The 21,626-nt window shown below is 37.8% G+C and overlaps 4 protein-coding genes across 4 annotated transcripts; 1 reads left to right on the top strand and 3 right to left on the bottom strand.

The window, feature by feature from the left end:
* The first annotated feature begins 4,456 nt into the window (after positions 1-4,456).
* Positions 4,457-5,587, top strand: LOC113360071. The gene has a single exon (XM_026603620.1). It carries the CDS (start codon positions 4,457-4,459, stop codon positions 5,585-5,587), a length of 1,131 nt encoding a protein of 376 aa, XP_026459405.1.
* A 7,742-nt stretch (positions 5,588-13,329) lies between these two features.
* Positions 13,330-14,256, bottom strand: LOC113360069. Its single transcript, XM_026603619.1, has one exon. It carries the CDS (start codon positions 14,254-14,256, stop codon positions 13,330-13,332), a length of 927 nt encoding a protein of 308 aa, XP_026459404.1.
* A 1,920-nt stretch (positions 14,257-16,176) lies between these two features.
* LOC113361704 (GDSL esterase/lipase At2g23540-like) lies at positions 16,177-18,075 on the bottom strand. Its single transcript, XM_026604856.1, has 5 exons — positions 17,784-18,075; positions 17,557-17,687; positions 17,182-17,430; positions 16,498-16,753; positions 16,177-16,400 (listed from the first exon to the last, which is right to left on the bottom strand). The coding sequence occupies exons 1-5, from the start codon at positions 17,959-17,961 to the stop codon at positions 16,177-16,179; spliced, it is 1,038 nt and encodes a 345-aa protein (XP_026460641.1). The 5' UTR covers positions 17,962-18,075.
* A 772-nt stretch (positions 18,076-18,847) lies between these two features.
* On the bottom strand, positions 18,848-21,272 carry LOC113357627 (pollen-specific leucine-rich repeat extensin-like protein 3). Its single transcript, XM_026601066.1, has one exon. The coding sequence runs from the start codon at positions 21,168-21,170 to the stop codon at positions 19,161-19,163; it is 2,010 nt and encodes a 669-aa protein (XP_026456851.1). The 5' UTR covers positions 21,171-21,272; the 3' UTR covers positions 18,848-19,160.
* Between the last annotated feature and the right edge of the window lie 354 nt (positions 21,273-21,626).

The raw sequence follows: 21,626 nt of genomic DNA, 5'->3' as shown, positions 1-21,626 counted from the left end.
ACGGATTTATTTTTTGGCCAGTTTTCTTTAGGAAATTAATTCCCAAATTAATTCTTAAGAGTTTTATTTATGGATAAATTTTTTTTACGTGTTTTAGTTGTTTTTGAAGAAAACCAAAACCTAACTTGATTTGCAAGTATTTCATCCTATAAATACAACTCGAAATTCTGTTTTAAAAACACACAAGAAGCAATTCTTTTTATCATCTTCTACCTTTATTTGCAAGGCGTTCTAAAAAATACATGTCAAAAAATACATGTTTTAACCCATGTGATATGCGCGTCTGCCATCCACCAAGTCCCTTTTCTACACGGATTTATTTTTTGGCGAGTTTTCTTTAGGGAATTAATTGTCAAATTAATTCTTAAGAGTTTTATTTATGGGTAAATTCCTTTTACGTGTTTTACTTGTTTTTGAAGAAAACCAAAACCTAACTTGATTTGGAAGTATTTCATCCTATAAATACAACTCGAAATTCTGTTTTAAAAACACACAAGAAGCAATTCTTTTTATCATCTTATACCTTTGTTTGTGCGGCGTTCTAAAAAATACATGTTAAAACCGATGCAAAAAATACATGTTTTAACCCATGTGATATGCGCGTATGCCATGCACCAAGTTCTTTTTCTACACGGATTTATTTTTTGGCGAGTTTTCTTTAGGAAATTAATTCCCGAATTAATTTTTAAGAGTGTTATTTATGGGTAAATTTCTTTTACGTGTTTTACTTGTTTTTGAAGAAAACGAAAACCTAACTTGATTTGGAAGTATTTCATCCTATAAATACAACTCGAAATTCTGTTTTAAAAACACACAAGAAGCAATTCTTTTTATCATCTTCTACCTTTGTTTGTGTGGCGTTATAAAAAATACATGTTTTAAGCCATGCAAAAAATACATGTTTTAACCCATGCGATATGCGCGTATGCCATGCACCAAGTACCTTTTCTACACGGATTTATTTTTTGGCGAGTTTTCTTTAGGAAATTAATTCCCAAATTAATTCTTAAGAGTTTTATTTATGGGTAAATTCCTTTTACTTGTTTTTGAAGAAAACCAAAACCTAACTTGATTTTCAAGTATTTCATCCTATAAATACAACTCAAAATTCTGTTTTAAAAACACACAAGAAGCAATTCTTTTTATCATCTTATACCTTTGTTTGTGCGGCGTTCTAAAAAGTACATGTTTTAACCCATGCAAAAAATACGTGTTTTAACCCATGCGATATGCGCGTATGCCATGCACTAAGTCCCTTTTCTACACGAATTTATTTTTTGGCGAGTTTTCTTTAGGAAATTAATTCCCAAATTAATTCTTAAGAGTTTTATTTATGGGTAAATTCCTTTTAAATGTTTTACTTGTTTGTGAAGAAAACCAAAACCTAACTTGATTTGCAAGTATTTCATCCTATAAATACAACTCGAAATTCTGTTTTAAAAACACACAAGAAGCAATTCTTTTTATCATCTTATACCTTTGTTTGTGCGGCGTTCTAAAAAATACATGTTTTAACCCATGCAAAAAATACATGTTTTAACCCATGCGATATGCGCGTATGCCATGCACCAAGTCCCTTTTCTACACGGATTTATTTTTTGGAGAGTTTTCTTTAGGAAATTAATTCCTAAATTAATTCTTAAGAGTTTTATTTATGAGTAAATTCCTTTTACGTGTTTTACTTGTTTTTGAAGAAAACCAAAACCTAACTTGATTTGCAAGTATTTCATCCTATAAATACAACTCGAAATTCTGTTTTAAAAACACACAAGAAGCAATTCTTTTTATTATCTTCTACCTTTGTTTGTGAGGCGTTCTAAAAAATACATGTTTTAACCCATGCAAAAAATACATATTTTAACCCATGCGATATGCGCGTATGCCATGCACCAAGTCCCTTTTCTACACGGATTTATTTTTTGGCGAGTTTTCTTTAGGAAATTAATTCCCAAATTAATTCTTAAGAGTTTTATTTATGGGTAAATTCCTTTTACGTGTTTTACTTGTTTTTGAAGAAAACCAAAACCTAACTTGATTTGCAAGTATTTCATCCTATAAATACAACTCGAAATTCTGTTTTAAAAACACACAAGAAACAATTCTTTTTTATCATCTTCTACCTTTGTTTGTGCGTCGTCTTACTTTCATCCCCGTTGCTGAGTTCAAGAGTAGGTAACTTGCGTTGTGCTAACTCAAGTTATACCGGGCAGTCTTATCCTGGTCACAGCTTCGCTGTGAGGGGTTTAGCATTACTCAACTCGAGTATACTCGCGAACTAATGTGTTAAGGGCAACTTGTTGAATCTGTGATTCCGCCCTCATCAAGGTGTTTTGGTAGAGTTATTTTGGATTAGTTATTTATATATTATTTTTGATACATCTAACGTGTTGTTCATTGTTGCAAGATCCCAACACTACGTACCCCCAACATTTATCTACCTACCCTATAAGATATACAAATCTTTTATACCCCGAATAACAAAATACAATACAAATAAAATTATCTCTTCTCCTTCGTAAGAAATCGACGAAAACTTCAGATCTTGTTCTTCTTCCTTCTAATCGTAAAAGATTCCAACCTGGTCTTTGATTTAGATTTCACCTCTTCATGGTAAGGGTATCAGAGAAAGTCTAGCTCGTAAGAACCCTAATTTTGGGTTTAAGTTCTTTTATTTGGGAATTTAAGTTATCATCTGGTTATTTTCTTGTTGCTTTATTAGTGGTCGTGGATTACGAGAAGTTGAAACCAAGTGGAGGGAGGTTATTTCATTTGTTATTTACTCTGACTCCAAGATTAGTGGGAATTTCACCATTCTTTTGTTACTTAAAAGTAATCTATCATCCCATATTGTTCTTTATGCTTCATATTAATACCCTTCACACTTAAGATTTGTGCTTAGATCTGGTCAATTTCTTCCTAACTTATTATTTTAGATTAATTGAAAGTGGGTTTGACTTAATTTTGTTTGCAACTTAATCATAAAGCATATGCATGAAGAACTGTTGAATCTTGATTTAATTTGAGCCTATAATATGATCTTTTATTTCATAAAAAGCTTGTGAATTTGATCTCAGTTTGATTTGTGTTTGACATAAATTTGTGTTTAAATTGATTGCATGTTGAAGAAATCTATCAGAGACATAATCATGTTACCAATACAGTTGTTGCCTTGTTGGTGCTGAGCTTGCCCGTAGTTTCAGTACAAATGAGAACACCATGACCGTCGGTACCCAGAGATCAAGAACCATGGTAAGACAAGCACTCTTATCCAGCACGAGTGGAGGCCAAAGTCCCTCTTCACAGTCTTTGGTGAGGTAGACACTAGGGCAATTGAAAAGAGTGCTAAGCTTTGTCTTTCTTTGGATCTTTAGCCCTAGAGAAGCTATGGAGTATTTTTTTTTTGTTTTCCTTAGAACTGAACATTTTGGGAGAGAGCATTTTTATTATAGATTTTTTTGTCTTCCGGTTGTATTATTGTTTAGAACTATTGTTATAGTATATATTGAAACTGGTGACGAACTTTTGAAGGGGGTATGAGTATCAAAAGTTTCTAGTAATTCAACAATTTTCATGTTAATCAAATTATAACTAACATAACTACTTAATGGGGGTACCATTAGTATTTCCTGAGATATATAAAGGAACTTTCCATGTTTATAACCCGAAGCTCGCCTAATGTTTTTTTCTTTTTTAATTTCACGGGCCTTACAACGGGGAGTACCCTCCTCGTTACATCATTTTGCAAAAGCATTACACAAAAAAGATGAAGGGTTAGAGTTAGTCTCCCATAACTGATTAATACTATAAGCAACAATAAACTTAAGATGATTGCAATGAATTGTAAAATGAAACTTAAGATGATTGAAGCAATGGAAGCAAGAAAATGGCATTTGAGGGCAAAACAAAATAATTTCCGATGGGGAGATTCTAACACTAGGTATTTCCACTGTATTGCAAGTGCAAGGAAGAAGGTAACACAATAGCTAAGCTCCAGGTTGGAGGAAGTGATTGTTTTGATCAGAACATTATAAAAGAAGAAATACGAAGCTTCTACATTAATCTTTTCACACAGCAGGATGAAGTTAATTCTTTGATGGAATATCTTTCATTTCCTAAGATTAATGTGATGGACAAGATTTGGCTAGAGCGCGAATTTTCGGAAGAGGAGGTTTGGGATGTTATAAAGAAGTTGGGTTGTAATAAGGCACCGGAACCAGATGAGTTTAATGCAGAATTCCTCAAAAGTTGTTAGGGCATACTAAAAGAGAATTTCATGGACCTTGTTAAATATTTTCATCGGTTTGGTTCAATAGATTGGAGATTTAACTACCCGTTCCTTACTTTAATTCCAAAAAAGGAGGACTCATGTACACCTAAAAACTTCCGACCATTAAGTCTCATAGGAATTGTGTACAAGATATTATCAAAATTACTTGCAGTAAGGTTGAAGAAGGTAATGCCGGCTCTTTCCTTAGACTTCCAAGGTGCATTTATTCATGATAAACAAATCCTTGATGGTGTACTCATCGCAAATAAATGTGTGGACAGTAGGTTAAAGTCTAAGAAACCAGGAATTCTTTGCAAGATTGATATGGAGAAAGCTTTCGATATTGTTAATTGGAATTTTCTGTTTATTATTTTACAAAGGCATGATTTTGGTGAAAAATGGATTTCGTGGATCAGGTGGTGTGTTACTTCTTCTCATCTGTCTATCTTAGTGAATGGTAGCTCCACGGAAAAATTCAAGCCAACTAAAGGTTTGCGAGAAGGTGATTCTTTATCACCATACTTATTCTTACTAGTGGTGGAGATTCTCTCTAAGTTGTTAAATGATGCAGTTGAAAGGGGACAGCTCTCAGGTTTTCAAGTGGTGGAAAACGGATCTATTATTTCTCACCTTCAATTAACATATGATACATTGGTATTCATCGATGCCAGTGCTGAAGAAGTAAGGAGATTACTTATCATTTTGGAAGTTTTTGAAACCTTAACAGGTCTGAAGCTCAATTTTGATAAAAGTACGATGATAAGCGTGGGTGCTGATGAGGTAACTGATATATTAGCAAGGGAGCTTGGATGTAAAACTGAAAAATTGTCGTTCACTTACCTCAGAATGCCAATTGGTTCACACTGGCGCAATGTTTCTGTTTGGGAGCATGTATTGGTTAGAATAGAACAGAGGCTGGCGACTTGGAAGAAAATAAAATTGAACAAAGCTGGTAGATTGGTATTTATTAAGAGTGGTCTTGCGAGCTTACCAATTTATTACTTATCCCTTTTTCATCTTCCAGTAAGTGTGGAAAAGAAAATGGTTAGAATCATGCGAAACTTTTTTTGGGGCTATGTGGAAGGAAGACGAAAGATGGTTTGGGTAGGATGGTTGAAGATATGTAAACCTGAGGAGAGTAGAGGATTGGGGGTGAAAAACTTAAGGAATAAAAATCGTTCGATGCCTATCAAGTGGATTTGGAGATTTGAAAGAAACAGAAATTGTCTTTGGAGGAGGATAGTGAATCAAAAATTCAAAAGAAATAACGATGTGTTAGTTCCTGACGTTGATTCTCAACCTCAATGCAGAAGTTTTTGAAACAATGTTGTGAAGATGGTTCATATTGTTTAAAATATGGCGCAATTCACAATTAGAAATGGTAAAGGAATACGATTCTGGAAGGATAGGTGGCTTGACGGAGGGAGATTGCAAGATATTTTCCCTGAAGTGTTCAAAGTTGTTAGGGCGAAGGACGCTACTATTGCAGACATGGTTGGAACCAATGGTTGGAAATGTGATTTTAAAAGAGATTTAAACATGAATTGGATTTGATTAGGCGCGACATTCCTCACGTACCTGATTTAGTAGAGGGGGAAGATGAACTGGATATTATGGATCATTTCAGCACACGAAGATGTTATGAAATTTTAGAAGGTGACCACGGTTCTTGCAACTTCGAAAAAAACTTTCGGAAGGCAGATATCCCTAACAAAGTAAGTTTCATTATCTGGGCCAGTTTTCACGACTCTCTACCAACGAGGGATATGCTGAGCTATATGGGCATTAACATTGACAGCGATTTGCGCGTTTTGTGTAATGTCGAAAGATAATCCTCCGACCATATGTTTATGCACTGTTCGTTTTCTTTAGAGGTTTGGGATTACTTTATTAAAGCCTTCAAGATCTCATGTCTGATGCCAAGAACTTTATTACAGTTGTTTGATGCTTGGGATGTTAATGTTCTGAATGGGAGGGGAAAAGAAGTCTGGAAAATAATCCCTTATGCAATTTGCTAGGTGTTGTAGAAGGAGCGGAACACAAGGGTGTTCGGAGGTCGACCGAAATGCACAACTGAACCCATTGACCTTACAAAAAACCTCGTTGTCCTTTGGTCTTGTGAAGCTGACACATTCAAATTCGTTCCTTCCAACCTGATTTGGAGCAGCTGGGATGTTCTTATGTGCGGACCTTGATGATATGTATACTTGATGCAGTGGTTTCAATTTATGCAGACTTTGACAATCTGACAGCGAGGGGGTATAGCATCAGGTCACTCCCTATTGTTTCTTTCGTTGCTTTTGTTTACTGCATACTCAGCAGTGCATCCTTTTCCAGCCTGGTAGTCTGTTCGACATGTATTCTACCCCGTGTGGTTGTTATTTCTTTCTTTGGCAGTCTCCTCTTATTGAGACTTGATATTTTTTTTATTTTTTTCCTGTTTTATGTTGGCAAGTACAACTGCTTTTCTTAATATAACCTTTCCTTTCGAAAAAAACACAAACAATAAACTTAGTCGCAGTATATGTTACATAGTCACCCTCATAGTAATTATGGGCGTAAGCTTGATCAAAGAAAAGAGGCAAACTTATAAGTGCCTTTGAAATGATAAGAATATCAAGTACACCACAATCTCTTATAAATTAACATATGCACGATTTACATTGTGTAATCTAATTGTAGTTACCTAGAATTAGTGAGAGGCTAAAAGTGGGATTCTAGGGGTTCCCGAAAGTGAGTTATGGAGGTTGAGAACGAACAATCTTCGCTTAAACCACGCAAAATGGACGTTCAAAGGATGCTTCAGTCACATGAGAGGTTAGGGATGGTCTTCGGGAAGGAAGCAGAGATGAAGAAGGAGATCAGAGAATTCTAGAGTTTGAAGAAGAATTACCCCGAGAGTTTATGAGAAAGTTCCGTTAGCTTGGAGAAATAGGTGACCTATTTATAGCTGAATTCTCTAATCTCAGGTCGGTGAAGATAGGGATTACTTGCCGTGCGGAGCACTTTTCCCGTCTCTTTAGGAATAGATAGAGATAAACTAGGCTAAGTTTATCTCTTTATTCCACCGCCTTTACTCTCTTATGTGGTGAGAAATAGTTGGGGTATTTCTCACACATGTCGTACACCTCACATACATGAGACATCAATCATGTCACATGGGAATATTCACTAGGATTTTGGTCTGGAGGCCTACAAGACGTGCGATGTAATAGTACATCCACGTTGAGAAATATGAGTAAGTCGTGTTAGCAGTTCAAGGAGTAAGTGAAGTAGTGAATGGAAAATCGACCAAGTCTCACACGAAATATGGAACTGGTTCAATCACGATTTCCCACTTCCCACTCGTCCACTCTTCCTCAACCGTCACCTTATAGGAGATCAATGTGTTAACTACTTTTGCAATATGTACAGGTTCATCAACCTATGATTTGATAACTCAACTTAACTTACCCCGACTGAACTGAACATATCATAACTCACCGTAATCCAATTTACGACAGTATATCATCATCAAACTTGCAGAACTCTTCAACACGGAGAACTCAACATATCCACAATCTATCAACCACCATTAATCTCACACAATTCCCAGCTTCCCTCCTACAGATCGACTCTCATCCCTCTTTGTGATCGAATTGACTCTGGAACGACCATTGTATTGGTTTAGGCCGGAGTCATACAGATTAATCTCTCGAACTCAAAGTACCCTGTGCAGTGCATTTGTTAAAGGTTTAGGCAATTTGCTTAATTGAGGACCGCCTGCTGCACAAGTCTCCATTTTTCCTCAAAACCCAGCAAATCGTTTTTACCCATCAACAACACTACATCATTATTAATCACTCAAAAATTACAAATTAAGGAGTTATTACCAGTAAAAATAACATTTATATACTGTAATTTCACAAAATTTGACAATTACACTAAAAAGTTACAATTATAAACATAAGACCAAGTAGAACATAAGAATGCATGAAATTAAAGATAAACATTATGGTTTAAACCAGTTCGGTTATTGAAGAGACATACATCCACGAGAATGCTGGTTTATTGTGTTCACGAAGTTACGAGATCTTATGCTTTCCCCCAATAATATCTCTTTTCTCACTTCACTCTTTTCACAATAGTTTGCTCCAAGACTGGTTATCCTGCTTCTCTACACAAACTAGGTATTTATGAACAAATGAGTAGACATGATAGGTTATGGTGTTTCTCAGACTATTATGCTTCACTATTTCTCTCTATTGCTCGGACATGCCTTCTTTTATGGTTCATTCGACACATCTTGTATGGGCTTCTTCCGTTTTTAACAGTCCGATCCGGAAGCTATACGAGACTCTAACACCGTGCCCGTCCCTTGGAGCGTTGGGTCTGGCAGGAAATTATGGGCGAAGAGACTCATATGTTCTACATGTGAGGGGCTCAGCCCGCTAATGAGCCCGGCCATCTAAGCAATGAAAATAACGTGTCATTAAGATCTTTCTAACTCGTTTTATTCAAAATTGACTATCGGATGCTTTAACTATTTTTTACGAGTCTTCTCAGAGTTGAAGCGGTAAATACCTTGGTCCAGGTGCAATCAGCTTTTTGATCTATTCCCGGTGCTTTTCCCTCAAACATTTTTTTTCTTATGTCTGTATCTGATATTCTGCACGCACATACATATTGTAAAATACCATCTTTATTTATCGCTGCTTGAAATCTCGAACCGACAAAGCGGACAAGAATTGCTTTCATGCAACCATTGAACAAGACAACTTTCGTGAAAAAAATGTGAGCAGGGCATGTAAGCTATCTCTGTTCCAACCTCAAAACTGTCCATGCAAACCACACAATCTGCAGCGGAACCGGTACTGTTCTCCCCCCAAAGAATCATCGCCATCCTCGTAGGGGTATTTTCGTCGTTTTAATCCACCAATGGCTGATTTTGATGCACGAACTTTCATATGTTCGATCGATTGTTCCACGGCCAAGTCTAGTTCAACGTCAGTCTCACTCATTCCATATTCATCAATAATATCACTGCTTTGGTCATCTAAATCCTCAGAACTCACAACATCAGAGTCATATGAATCAGCATTGCTCATTTCATAATCAACATTGTCGACACCATTATATCTCTCACTCACAAGTGTGCCTTGATCAATATTGACGTTCAAATCCGCTACAACTTTAAACGACTTAACACCTATTGGATTTCTTGCTGCTGCTTTCGCAGTCTCAACCACGGAGGTCGTAACTTTGTTTTGCACATCTCTAAAACACTCCATATGATTATGGATATTCAACTGGTTAAGCATGCGTGTCACGTAGTTTGTTGCATTGTGAAACTCTTAGATTTCAAAGATCTCTGGTGAAGATATGTATATTCTGCATTAATTATATTTGTTTCTTTACATGAGATATATATATATATATATGAATACAGATATTCTCAAAGATATGTTTCCTAAGCTAAAACAGATTCTAGCTAGAATACAGGGAAGTTGTGAACAACTACACAAGACTCGGACTGTGATGAGAAGACCCATTCTGGTGGTTGTGTTGCCACTGCCGTGGCACACAATGTGTACACGTCCAATACCCCCCCTCAAGTTGGAGCGGGAGGATCATGAGGCCGAACGCCCAACTTGCTGACAAGATGTTTAAAATGATCCACACCAAGCGGTTTAGTAAAGAGATCGGCTAACTGGGCTGCAGAAGGAATGTGAGTTGGTTTGATAAGTCCAGAGATGACTTTTTCGCGAACAAAATAACAATCGATTTCAATATGTTTAGTCCGTTCATGAAATACCGGATTTTCAGAGATGTGAATAGCAGCCTGATTGTCACAATAGACTGGAATGGGTTGCGGAATACTGACATGAAGATCAGAAAATAAATAATGTAACCATTGTAGCTCAGAAGTGACCCTAGCTAGAGCTCTATATTCTTCCTCAGCAGAAGAAAGCGAAATAGTGGGTTGCTTCTTGGATTTCCAAGAAAGAGGACTAGTACCCAACATAATGAAATAACCTGTAGTAGAGCGACGAGTGATTGGACAACCTGCCCAATCTGAATCAGTGTAACCAGCAAGAGAAAGTGAACTAGTAGCAGAAAGAAAAATGCCGTGAGCAACCGTGCCTTTTAGGTAACGAACAACACGATAAGCAACATCCAGGTGACCAGAACAAGGATGTTGCAAGAATTGACTTAAATAATTCACAGAATAAGTGATATCAGGACGAGTTACCTGAAGATATAGAAGTCGACCAATTAAGCGTCGATAAATACTTGGATCAGAGAGAGGATTACCTGAGGTTGGTAATAATTTTAGATGTTGCTCCATGGGAGAGGCCGCAGGTTTAGCACCTAAAAGAACGGAGTCCTGAATAATGTCTAGAATATATTTACGTTGTCCAAGAAAAATGCCATTTGGAGAACGAGAAACTTCAATGCCCAGAAAATATTGTAAACGCCCTAGATTTTTGAGTGAAAATTTGGCTTCGAGTTTTTGTATGAGCTGCTGGATAGCCAAATGATTATTTCCTGTAATAATGATATCGTCGACATAAACCAAAAGATAAATAGAGATGGCATCAGAATGAAAAAGAAAAAGTGAATAATCAGCACGAGACTGGATAAAACCTTCCTCCAGTAAAGCATTAGAAAATTTAGCAAACCATTGACGAGACGCTTGCTTAAGACCGTATAGAGATTTATTGAGTTTATAAACACGAGTTTCACCCTTGGTTTGAAAACCAGGGGGAAGTTTCATATATATTTCCTCATGGAGATCCCCTTGTAAAAAAAGCATTATTGACATCGAGTTGATGGAGAGGCCAATTGAAAATGGCAGCAATGGATAATAAAACACGAACAATAACTAATTTAGCAACATGAGCAAAAGTGTCATGATAGTCAATACCTTCCTGTTGTGTGTATCCTTTGGCAACGAGACGTGCCTTACGACGATCAATATCACCATTCGACTTATATTTAATTTTGAATACCCATTTACAACCAATAGCAGATTTTCCAGGTGGAAGAGCGGTCATAGTAAAAGTATCATTATTAAGTAAAGCAGTGTGCTCTTTGACGATGGCATCACGCCATTCTGGATGTTTAATGGCTTCCGTAAAAGAGCGTGGTTCATTATTAGAAATAACCGAAGATAGAAAGGCACGATGTGGCGGAGTAAATTTATCAAAAGAAATGTAATTTGTGAGAGGATACAGAGAATTAGACATACCTTGAGAAACAGAACAAACATAATCTTTCAGGTGAGATGGACGAGTATGTGTTCTAGTTGACCTGCGTAAAGTAGTATCGATAGTAGAAATCACTTCAGGAGAAGAGACGGCCGGAGAGGTAGATTCAAGAGGAGGTCCAGTCGTATGAGGAGTATGATTATCCAGAATGTGCGTGGGAGGAGTCGAGTCAGCCACTTGCAAGGAAGGTAAATTAGAGTAATGAATATCGATGACAGAATTTGAAGGAGAAACAGACGTGGAGTCTTCATAGAAAAAATCAGTATCTGTAGAGAGTGGAAGCGCAGTGTCAGAAGTGAATTTAGCATCTTTGAAGGGGAACAAATGCTCATGAAAGACAACATCTCTAGATACAAAAGTTGTTTTTGTGGAAATGTCCAAAATGATGTAACCCTTGTGGTTATGAGGATATCCTAAAAAAACACCAGGCTTAGCCCTCGGGTCAAATTTAGAATGAATCTTTGTGTTTCTAGCATAACAGAGACAACCAAAAACACGTAAATGACGATAATTAGGAATAGTACCAAGAAGAACTTCATGTGGAGTTTTATGTTTCAAAATAGGAGTTGGCATTTTATTAATAAGGTAACATGCCGTGAGTAAACATTCGCCTCAATAAGTAAGTGGTAAATGAGATTGAAAACGAAGAGCACGAGCTACGCTGAGAAGATGACGATGTTTGCGTTCCACAACACCATTTTGTTGAGGGGTGGAAACACAAATTCGTTGGTGATGGATGCCATGGGCTTTGAACCAGGATTGCATGTCTTGAGATAAAAACTCAGAACTATTATCAGATTGTACTCTTTGCAATATGGAAAGAAAAGGAATGGATTTACCAGTTGATATTGTATCTATTTTGTGAGAATATTGGGTGATAACAAAATTAAGAAAATATTTGAGAAATTTAAAAGTTTCACTCTTGAGGTGCATGAGATAAACCCACGTACAACGGGAATAGTCATCGACTATGGTTAAGAAATACTTTGCACCAGTGAGTGAAGGTGTCATAAAAGGACCCCAGATATCACAATGAATGAGTTCAAAACAGCGTTTTGAAGACACTGAATTTTTATAAAAAGACAAACGGCTTTGTTTAGCCAATGGACAGACATCACAAAAGGAAGTAGAACTAGATTTAATGTAATCAAAAGTACGACAAAGTAATTTAAAACGATCAAAACTAGGATGACCTAGTCTGCAGTGCCAAACATCGGCAGTTGTTTTATTACATAGGACTCTATTAAATGACTTGGGCGGATGGGCTTGGAGATGATATAAGCCAGAGATAAAATCAGCCCGACCAATCACTGCTTTCGTTACACGGTCCTGAAAGAAACAAACATGTTCGAAAAAATAAGCAATGCAATTAGTTTGGCGAGTTAATTGACTCACAGAGATGAGATTGAACTTGAAATTAGGAATGTGATGTACATTCGACAGTTTTAGCGTAGGCGAAAAAACAACCTCGCCAATATGCTTAACCACGGAGAATGAGCCATCCGGGAGTTGCATGAGAATGGAAGACTGAACAGGTACATAAGATGTAAAATAATGGAGGGAGTTGCAGATGTGGTGCGTTGCACCACTGTCTACAAACCAGGGGTCAACAATAGAGGTGGATAGAATGTTACCTGCGAAATTGGCACGGACATCAGGTTGTGCAGAGTCTGGTGCAGGGTTGATTAAGGCCAAAAGGCGAGCATACTGATCAGCAGACAGAGAGGGAAGATCGTGTGGTGCAGCAGATGTGTCAGGTGACAGAGCTGCAGCAGCAGCAGTCAGATGCATACTTGCATTAGCCAAAGGTTGCTATGAAGAACTGTTGGTAGGGGGAAAACCATGGAGCCTGTAGCACTTGTCTCGAACATGGCCTAGCCTGTTGCAATAGTCGCAAAAGGGACGCTGACGCTTGTTCTGATTGGATGGCGGACGAGAGCTGGACTGAAAATTTCGAGCCGAAGCAAGAGCAGCGGCATCAACAGTTGGCAGAGGAGAATGAGTGATATGCTGCTGTTCCTCCTCCTGCTGAACAAGATTGAAGATACGAAGTGCACTTGGGAAGGGATCCATAGTGAGGATCTGACTACGAAGGTTGGAAAACTTGTCGTGTAATCCCTGCAGAAACTCCATGGCACGTTCTCTTTCGAGTCTTTCAAGCATATGCTTGCCAGCACCACAGACACATGCTTCCGTAGAAGCAACCAGGGAGTCATATTGATCCCAAAGAGTTTTTATTTTGGTATAGTAAAGAGATACAGGCATTGATTCCTGTTTGATTGAAGCAATGGAAGATTTTAAACGAAACAGAATAGGGGCATTGGAGACACAAAACCTGATTTGCAGATCTTTCCAGATAGCATGAGAGTTGGCAGCATACAGGCAGCTAGCCCTGATATCTGGTTGATAAGAGTTTAGAAGCCAACTTCCCACGAGATCATCACATCTCTTCCAGCATTGAAACTGCAATGGATCTGTTGGAGGAGGAAGGGAGCCATCAACGAAACCAAGCTTGCCTTTGGCATTCAGAGACTTGGTGATTCCTCTAACCCATGAACCGTAGTTATCTCCTTGTAAAAGAGGAGAGGATAGCACAGTTGCGGGATTATCACTAGGATGAATGATATAAGGGTCTAGAGTTCTAGGAAGAGCTGAAGGATTGGGCAGAGGTTCAGTGTTTTGGGAAGAAATGTTGTCATGCACTGGAGAGTTGGGAGAAGATGGAGTAGATGCAGACATGATGAAAAAAAATATTGATGCACTGGAGACTGCAGAGATGAAGCGGAAGGGAAGAACCTAGGATCTACAAGGATACCATCTTAGATTTCAAAGATCTCTGGTGAAGATATGTATATTCTGCATTAATAATATTTGTTTCTTTACATGAGATATATATATATGAATACAGATATTCTCAAAGATATGTTTCCTAAGCTAAAACAGATTCTAACTAGAATACAGGGAAGTTGTGAACAACTACACAAGACTCGGACTGTGATAAGAAGACCCATTCTGGTGGTTGTGTTGCCACTGCCGTGGCACACAATGTGTACACGTCCAATAGAAACCAACACAAATTCTCTACATTGTTCACATGTACTCTAGAATCAATTCAGTGGTATTTATCTATACCGAATCTTGGCAACCCATCATCATCCAAAGGGTATCTAAATATTGTCTCGGTTTTCTCTTTCAACAAAAATTTCGATCACTCCAAGTTTGGAATTCTCCGATGCTGAGTTGTTATCGTACTCTCTTAGATTTAGACTGTAGGTGACCTTAGGTCTGCTATGATTTGATAATTCAGCCATGCATAGTACGTTATCAAGTTGAGAGAAAGTGAGATAAAGGTTTTACACGAGTTATTCTCGTGGAAACTTTTCTTCCTAGCTAGTTGACGGGTTTTTATGTGTATTTATAGTTTGCCATCTAGGAACCGAGTTATAACAAAAGCTGAAATTGGAAATCGGATATGGAGCCTAGTTTAATTGGGGGCATAACTTCTAATTAGGGGCCATGAAATTTTGTTTGCCCCCCAAATTTTTCAGGGGTGTAAAAATCGGAAGATGAATATACTATTTTATCCTTGATTAATATTTTTTTTTTCAAGTAACGATCCTCATTAACGACCCTTCACTGACATTAACGACAATTTAGGGTCGTCATATACATCATGATCAAAACAATAACGACTCTAAATTGTCATACACTAACGACTCTTTTTAGAGATTAACGACATTTCTAAAACATTAACGACTGTTTAAGTCGTCAAATGCGTAACCAAAACAGTAACGACCCTTCCAAAGGGTCGTCAGGGAATTGATCATTTTTATGACGACCCAAAACTGTCGTAAATTTCCGCCATTAATGAATCTTCGACAGTTTAGAGTCGTCACTTAAACAGTCTAAACATTAACGACTGTTGAGGGTCGTCAATGAAATTTTTTAATACCCTGACAATTTTTCATAACCTGGAAAAGTTGCAGGTTTGAGTCGTCATTTTTGGTGTCAATACATTGACGACTTTCTAGAGTCGTTGGTGTATACGTCCCTCGACATTGACGACTCTTTTTCTGTGTTGTGACATACATCCAATCTATGGGAGAATTTAAGATAATCTTACCATCAACACAATCATCTTTGTTGCTTGAACCTTCCCCAACATCATTTTCCCTACTTGAATTACTCACTTCTAAAAATCCTAAATTTTCCTCTAAAACCTCCTCTTCTTCTTCTCAACTCAAACAACAACAAAAAAAATAATAAAATTGATTCTAAAATCTGAATTTAATCTAACATAATCTAACCACACTAATTAACTTAACTTAATTAAATTTTAATATTAATCATTCAGGGGCAGTTTAACCATTTAAAAATATTTTGGTTAAGGGGTGACTCAATTTGAGTTTTAATGACCTTTTTTGTCCTCTAATGGGAGGCCCCTAATTGTTTTTTGGGCCCCAATTAAACTAGGATATGGAGATGTAAAATTGCTACATCACCTTGACCCGAAAATAATTCAACTACCCGATTCAGTAACCACAGTGGATAGCAGTGCCCATATTGTGTTTAAATAGGTATCTCATTAATCTCACTATTACTTTTTTATAATAAAGTTGTTAATGGAAAATACGCACACAATTGCAAAAGTACATGCTATTAAAGATCTCTAAGCTGTCTAAGATTCATGGGAGATATAATTTTGGTGTTTCCATCGATGAGTTGTTTGGCGACAATCAGATTAGCGGCTTCGCTTGGATGATATGGATCCCAGAAGACATGCTTCGACCTCTCCCTGCACATAGTAGATTGTGGTCCACACGGTATTATCCCACTAAATTGCCCACCATTTCCACAACAAGCTGCGCTTGCTGTTTTGAATCCTGCAGAAAAAAGAACTATGCAGATATTAGGCGTGAGTTGATGATATACAGATAAAGCAGAAGCGATTCACATGAACTGGAATCTGATAAACTTTACCGTATTTGGCGTAATTCACGATGAGGTCCGAAACAAGATCATAAACGTTAGCTAGTAAGAAACGGGATCCAGGGAGATTCTCATTAAGTTCAGTAAGTAAATCCTTTAATCTTCCGTTGTACTGAAGTGCTAATTTATTTGGTAATTCCACGCATTGATCCGCATTAAGTTGGTTGATAGTTTTTTGGTAAGGAATGCAACCAAGTGGACCGACATTTGCCACGACGAACTTTCGAGCATCGAGTTTGTAAAGTCTCTATAATATACACACATTACAATTACACAAAATTGGTTAAAAAAACCAAAATCAACAATTCCTGAATGAAATGGACAGTTAAATTTTGATATTGTTTAAATGGACAAAAATGTAAAAATAGGCAGGATGTAACCAGTTTCATCGTGTCCATTTTCAAATATTTTTTTCTTATTTTTAATTTACACAGGATGTATCCAGTTTCATCCTTGCTATTTTTTTAAATTTACACAGGATGAAACTGGTTTCATCCTTACTATTTTTTTTTTTGACCATTTCACCTTAACTATTTTTTACTCGTCCATTTGAACCGTGATTTAAAAATATTTGAACAAATGACCCATTTTCCGTTACAATTAATCATGCATTAGTGAGGTGAGAAAAGAAGCAGTGCAATAAGGCAAACGGATTTAGCTTATTAGCAGACTCACTGTTAGTTGGTTTCTTAGATTGCTAATGAGATGGTTAATTAAAGCTTCGGGACTTTCCGAAAGTCTTTCTCCAATGGACAGAAGTGGAAGAAGATAGTTGTTTAGGAAATCGTTAGATCCAACTGTGACTGAAAAGATGGCCTTTTTCATTAAGAATTCTCTCGCTTTCGATGAACCTATCAATCCATCAAACTGTTTCCTAGTTATATTGAAGTAATCGACCTGAATATCCATTGAAAGCCTATTAACCTGCAAAATCAGACTTTTATACTTAGTACAATCTCTTATATATATAAGTTCTAAATTAACAATTTATTATGTAATAAATTATTATTTTTCCCTCCTTTTTATAATAATCGTAGTTAGAGATTTTACAAAAATTCGTCCTGTTTCGTTCAATATGCCTCCTCCTCCTGAAGCATAATTCACTCCGTTTAATATCGCTTTGCCCGTGGCATTTGGAGACAAAAATGGAATGGCATAAGTTGGTTGTCCTAGTTCTTCCCCTGCCATGCAAGCACATACAATAAGAATGAAGCTATTTGTGGATAGTTAACTCTTTAAAATCCACAACGGTGGATGAGATTGATCGTGTTACATACCAACAATATCTGCAATTGTTCGTCCATTGGTGTACCGGCCTGTAGGGTTTCCATTGCTTAGCTTAAAATCAATGCCGTTTGGCTTGATATCTGCCTTGGACAAACTTGACAGATAGTTGTTATTTCCAGCATCGACTAGTGAATCCCCAAAAGATAAATGAAGATCCTGAAATTTCATCACCTTTACAAACGCATGTGAAAGCTAAGAAAACCAGCAAATAAATTACTGGAATAACTGCCACGTTGGTAGAATTCATAAAATTCATAGTCATGGCTTTGAGGTCACAAGTGTTTGATCGTATCAGATAAGCTTGGCTGAATCTTTCCTACTCCAAATGGGTTTTTATAACCTGCATATTTTCACTTTAGCTAGTGAAGAGGAGAAGAAAAAGTGGACCTGACCTGAAAGTTATCAAGGAAACTTGTAAAATTGGTGCTGCTTTACAAGTTGGTTTGACTCATTAAAATGGTCGATCTATGTATATTTGGTTAATGTTATGGACTTTGGGATTTTTACTAGATTCAGTACATATGGGATTCTTTGTTTTAGGCTCTATATCCCGAGGATTGGTTGGTTGGTGAAAACTTGGTATATGGTGGTTAGGACTTGGGACTAAAGAGCTTGGAAGATTGCATCCTGCAAAATTGCTATTGATTGTTGATTTGGGCTCCAAAGTCCAAATATTAAGCCATTCCTTTTTCTCATTATAAGGCATCCCACATGGACAAGTTGCACACGTACCCTTGCTAACTCAAGGTGGTGACATTGACTCATTGAGGATCACAGTGGTTGTTACTCCAGTATCCGAAGTTATACCCAACTTGTACACAAGTATGGCGTACATAGATGTTTAGCAAAGGTACTAAAGGCCTCAGCCGTGTACATGGTATGCAGAATGAGTAGTTGCAGAGAACATCTTGTTACTCAGCCGCATTTTAGCTTGTATTAGCAGAACGACATATAGATAATTATCCTTATTCATAAATTCATATTATAAGATGAGTTATCTACATGCTCTTTCTTGTATATAAGTAAGGTAGGGGGTGATACCGATACGTAGTTGAATTAATACAATAAGATAGAGTTGAAAGCAAATGGTTTTCCTTGTTTTGTAGTAAGATCGGGTGGAAGTAAAGCTTCCCTAAAATGTAATTACATGGTGAAATAAAAAAAAAAAAATTACTCTCCATTAGAAGGCTTATGGTTTTGTATACATTATATCTTCATACAAAAAATACAAAGTATAGTCATCTTTTTCTCGTAATTCGATCTTGCTCTTCTGTTGATTTCACATGATGACGATCAGAGTCTTCTTCTCCTCAACTGACAAAGGTGGGATTGAAGAAAATGGGGGAAAGAGATCAAACAGAAACTAGTTAGTAGCCTGGAAACATTGGTGGAGGAGGTGACGAGTATTGGAAACCTATGTTGGGTGGAAGGATGAAGTCTGGGAATACAGGTGGTGGTGGGGAGTGTACTGGAGCTGGAGGTGGCGGTGAGAAAACAGGCGGGGGTGGGGGTGAGTGTACTGGAGGCGGGGGTGAAAAAACTGGAGGTGGTGGTGGAGAGTGAACAGGTGGTGGGGAGAGTGCACTGGTGGTGGTGGGGAGAGTGGACTGGTGGAGGAGAGAGTGCACTGGTGGTGGTGGTGGTGGAGAGTGGACTGGTGGTGGAGGAGAGTGCACTGGTGGTGGGGGAGAGTGCACTGGTGGTGGGGGAGAGTGGACAGGTGGTGGTGGGGGAGAGTGCACAGGTGGTGGTGGGGGAGAGTATACCGGGGGTGGTGGAGAGTGGACTGGTGGTGGTGGAGAGTGGACGGGTGGAGGTGGAGAGTGGATCGGTGGTGGGGGAGAGTGGACTGGTGGTGGGGGAGGAGAGTGCACAGGTGGTGGGGGAGAGTTCACTGTTGGAGGCCGAGGCCTGTTCACCGGGGATGATTTCGTGGGTGATGGTGTCGAGCTCACAGGCGATGGGGGTGTCTTTACTGGTGGTTTAGGAGAGTTAGCGGGTGGTGAGTTTCTCTTTTGTGTGACTGGGCTTTGCTTAGTTGTTGGAGGGTGAACCGGAACAGCTGGTTGTGGTTTTGGTGATGGAGTTGGTTTTGGTGTAGATGGTGTTGGTTTTGATGTAGCTGGTGTTGGTTTTGGTGCTGACGGGGTTGAAGGAGCAACTGTTGGTGAAGAAGAGGATGAACCACCACCACATTGGGATTTACCGCAATCGACTGGTTTGTTGACAACTGCTGCACATTCCTTTGCGTCCTTCTGTTTTGGTCTTCCAGGCAAACAATTGTCTACATCATCAAAGTAAATGTCGACGTTCTTGGATGGAACACATTTTGGTGCTTCACCATTAAAGAAATTGTGTGAGAATGTAAAATTCTTGAGTTGTGGTAAAGTGCACAAATTCTCAGGAATAAAGCCTGTCAACTTGTTGTCTGAGAAATCCAAAATTTCAAGATTCTTTAATCTGCAAAAAGTCTTCTGAACAATTCCTGTAAAGTCATTGGATCCAGAAGCAAATACCGTGACATTACCCAAATTCTCAATCTCATTGGGGAAACAACCAGAGAATTCATTGTTGAGCAAGTTAATCTCCTCTAATGTGTTACCCATGTTTCCAATACTTTTAGGAATACAACCTGTGAATTTGTTGTTAGCCAAAACAACAACCGAAACAGGTGAATTTCCAAAGTTCTCTGGCAAGTTAGACTCGAAACGGTTATCGTTCAAGAACAATGCATCTAGCTCCTTGTCGAAGAGCTCTTTAGGTAACTTCCCTTCAAACTCATTGAACCTAAGGTCAAGATATTTAAGTGCAGGAAGCGAAAGAACAACCTTTGGAAACGGACCAACGAATCGGTTATTACTAACATCAAATTCATGTAGAAGTGTCAACTTGGAAAAGCTTTCAGGAATAATCCCACAAAACCTGTTGGTATTGATGTGAAACAATGCCATATCAGTCAACAAGCCCAATTCAACAACAAGGTGACCAGCAATATCAGCTCCATTAATATCAACACCAGCGACGACGCTCATATTTGGATCATCAAGAGCAGGCGAACAGAAAACACCATTATAAGCACACACATTAGGACCAACCCAGTTACCAGTTGTGTTAAATGGGTCTGAATAGATAGCTTTTTTCCATGCTTGAAGACCAATATAAGCTCGGCGAAGTCTTGAATTGGCAAACACTTCTTTGATATCTACTTCGTATTCAATATCGTCCGGTAGATTTCCACCATTCTCTTCGAAAGTTAAAAGCTGCCTATTAACGATGAATGAAACTTCATCATTTGTTAGAGAAAAACAAGATTGTACTGAGAAAGATAAAGTTATTAGAGATAGAAAAAGAAAACAACAACTTATAAATGCCTTCATTTTCGGAAAGTGCTAGTTTTTTTTCTAAAAAAAACCCACGATATAAAACCTTGGAACAATTAGCCGCCCCAAGGCTTCAAGAAGTGGGGATGTAAAATTGAATCAAGAAATGAGTTTTTATACGTGAAAATATGTATTGTTATGGGGTTTGAAATTTTTGAGAGAATTTCTCTTCTAATTCTAGGTGTTTTCCTAAAATACATTTCCTTTTAATTACCGTTATTGATGATGATGGAGAAGGTTTCTTATATGCTTAATTTAGATGGATAACACAGATTGTTTACAAACACCACAAATTTGTATGTTCCATCTTGTTTCTAGGATTTCATTTTCTAGACAAAAAAAAAGAAGAAGGTTGTTATCGGATTCAGTTTATTTATTTTTTTTAATTTACTAATTTTGGATCGTTTTAATAAAAGGTGCGCGTGAATTTGAAGAGAATATGCTTCCCGCCAT

This window comes from Papaver somniferum, chromosome 3, assembly GCF_003573695.1.
Source record: "Papaver somniferum cultivar HN1 chromosome 3, ASM357369v1, whole genome shotgun sequence".
NCBI classification, from domain to species: domain Eukaryota; kingdom Viridiplantae; phylum Streptophyta; class Magnoliopsida; order Ranunculales; family Papaveraceae; genus Papaver; species Papaver somniferum.
Note: the sequence above shows the minus strand (reverse complement) of the source record. Positions and strands in the feature narration are given on the sequence as shown.